Source organism: Penaeus vannamei, chromosome 3, assembly GCF_042767895.1.
Source record: "Penaeus vannamei isolate JL-2024 chromosome 3, ASM4276789v1, whole genome shotgun sequence".
NCBI lineage: Eukaryota > Metazoa > Arthropoda > Malacostraca > Decapoda > Penaeidae > Penaeus > Penaeus vannamei.
In genome coordinates, this window is record NC_091551.1 from 51662780 (window position 1) to 51665279 (window position 2500).

The window sequence follows — 2500 nt, forward strand, 5'->3', positions numbered from 1 at the left end:
CGGCGGAAACATATTAAACTCACACAACTGTTGACAGTCGAGATAACAGCCTAATAAACATAATTAATCCATTATTTTTTCCCTCCTTTCCCACTTTCACCCAACACCATGTAGCTTTAATTAGCGAGCACTCATTATGTGATATCCCTTGATGATCAATTAAAAGGTAATTATTCAACTGAACACCTATATACCATAGATGAAACAATACTCATAGTGTCATAAATAGTATCATTGGATTACCTGCTGTTCTATACAATTACTTATTATCTCACTATATCCTACCCTCACTTTTCTTTTACAGTGTTAATTGGCCACATAATAAGATTTACCGTGTCACTATATCGCCTTCACTATACAACACAATAGCTCACCATACACCATAGCCTGTTTATATAATCCCTAATATATATACTATGAATCATGGGATTCCAGATGTTTAGACACCATACCTTACGTTAGAGACACAATATCTTTGACAATATAACATACCGTATGATCACCATAAGTGTTTTTTTTCGGTATTAAACCAACGGAGAAAGAATTGTAAACCAGTGTAAGGCCAAAACATGTGAAAATGCAGTCGTTTTATGTATTTAAAAAAAATCGACGTTTTTTAATTCGTTTATCATATTATTACAGTTAAAAGCGGTAACTGCCTAAACTGCTCGTGGTTGACTGATTGACTGGTATCGACTGAACTGCCCAAACTGCTCGTGGTTGACTTATTGACTGGTATCGACTGAACTGCCCAAACTGCTCGTGATTGACTAATTGACTGGTATCGACTGAACTGCCCAAACTGCTCGTGATTGACTGGTTAACTAGTTGACTGGTATCGACTGTTTGGTGATTACAATACTTATTACCACTTATTTTTAGTCGCCATTTTACCATATCTTCAATTCTCCGTGCACACTGACATACCATATTTACTGTATCCTACCATGCATACCATCTTCATTTCTCTCTGTATACACATACATACCACACACTATATGCACAATACCTACCATTCACCATACATACCACACACCATACATTCCATATGTCACGCTCTTTAACTTACCGTACCCTCAGTTCTCCATGCACAGTACTCTATATACCATGCCTACCATGCCCACTATACATACCATACATTCCATAACTACCGTTCACCATACATACCACACACCATACACACCACACCTACCATTCACCATACATACCCCACACCGTATACACCATTCACCATACATACCCCACACCGTATACACCATTCACCATACCTACCATACACTATACATACCCCACACCCACCATACACCACACATACCACACACCATACATACCCCACACCACACCCACCATCTACCATACACCACACACCCCACACACAAACCCAACAAACCCCAAACCCCAATCCCCACACCCACCATCCCCCCAAATACTCCCCCACCCCACCCGACCCCCTGGCACCATAATTCCCCCACCCACCCCCGATCCCCTGGCACCATAACTCCCCCACCCCACCAACCCCCCAAATACTCCCCCACCCCATCAACCCCCTGGCACCATAACTCCCCCACCCCACCCGACCCCCTGGCACCATAACTCCCTCACCTACCAACCCCCCAAATACTCCCCCACCCCACCCGACCCCCTGGCACCATAACTCACCATAGCACCGTAGTTTCCGAGGAAGAGGCAGGAGGCCAGGGCAGAGAGGGGCCGCCGGATACAAGAGGAGAGTCCGGTTGAACGAGGACCTCTTGCCAACCTAAGGACCTGCACTGACACCATTAAACTGATGGAAGCCAAGACGAATTGTTGGCAGGAGAGCTTCACTGTAAGGGGGGGGGAGAAGAGAGGAAGGAAGGGTTAGAGTGTGAGGTTGTGGTGGTGATGGTGATGTGGTGGCGGAAATTGGGGATGTGGTGAAAATGGTTATGTAAAAATTGATGTGGTGGTAGAAATTGCTGATGTGGTGGTGGGTCTGTGATGGTGAAAATTGGTGATGTTGGTGGTGATGTGGGGATGGAAATTGGTGATGTGGTGAAGACTGATGATGTGGCGGATATTGGCGATGTGGTGGTGGGTCTGTGATGGTAAAAAATGGTGATGTGAAAATTGGAGATGTGGTGAACATTTATGTGATGGTGAAAATTGGTAATGTGGTGGTGGGTCTGTCATGGTGAAAATTGGTGATGTGAAAATTGGTAATGTGGTGAAAATTGGTAATGTGGTGAAAATTGGTGATGTGAAAATTGGAGATGTAAAAATCGGCGATGTGGCGGCGGATCCACGACAGTGAAAATGTGCGATAATGTGGTGAATCTATGACGATGAAAATGAGTGCTAGAGCGGTAGATCTATGATGGCGAAACTTATAACACTAACTGATTTATGATAGTGAAAATTTGCGATAATATGGCGGATTTAGGATAGTGAAAGTGATGGATAATGTGATGGATTTATGATGGTGAAAGTTGTGATTGTGTGATGGATTTTTTCTACAATC

General features: G+C 43.6%; 1 protein-coding gene across 1 annotated transcript in view; it reads right to left on the reverse strand.

Annotated features, from left to right (window-relative positions):
- Positions 1–2500, reverse strand: part of LOC113810750 (neuronal acetylcholine receptor subunit alpha-6) — a 17709-nt gene that overhangs the window by 1570 nt on the left and 13639 nt on the right. The window contains exon 9 of the mRNA XM_070114832.1: positions 1660–1826. Coding sequence (XP_069970933.1) covers positions 1660–1826 — 167 coding nt within the window. The remainder of the gene's footprint in view (positions 1–1659; positions 1827–2500) is intronic.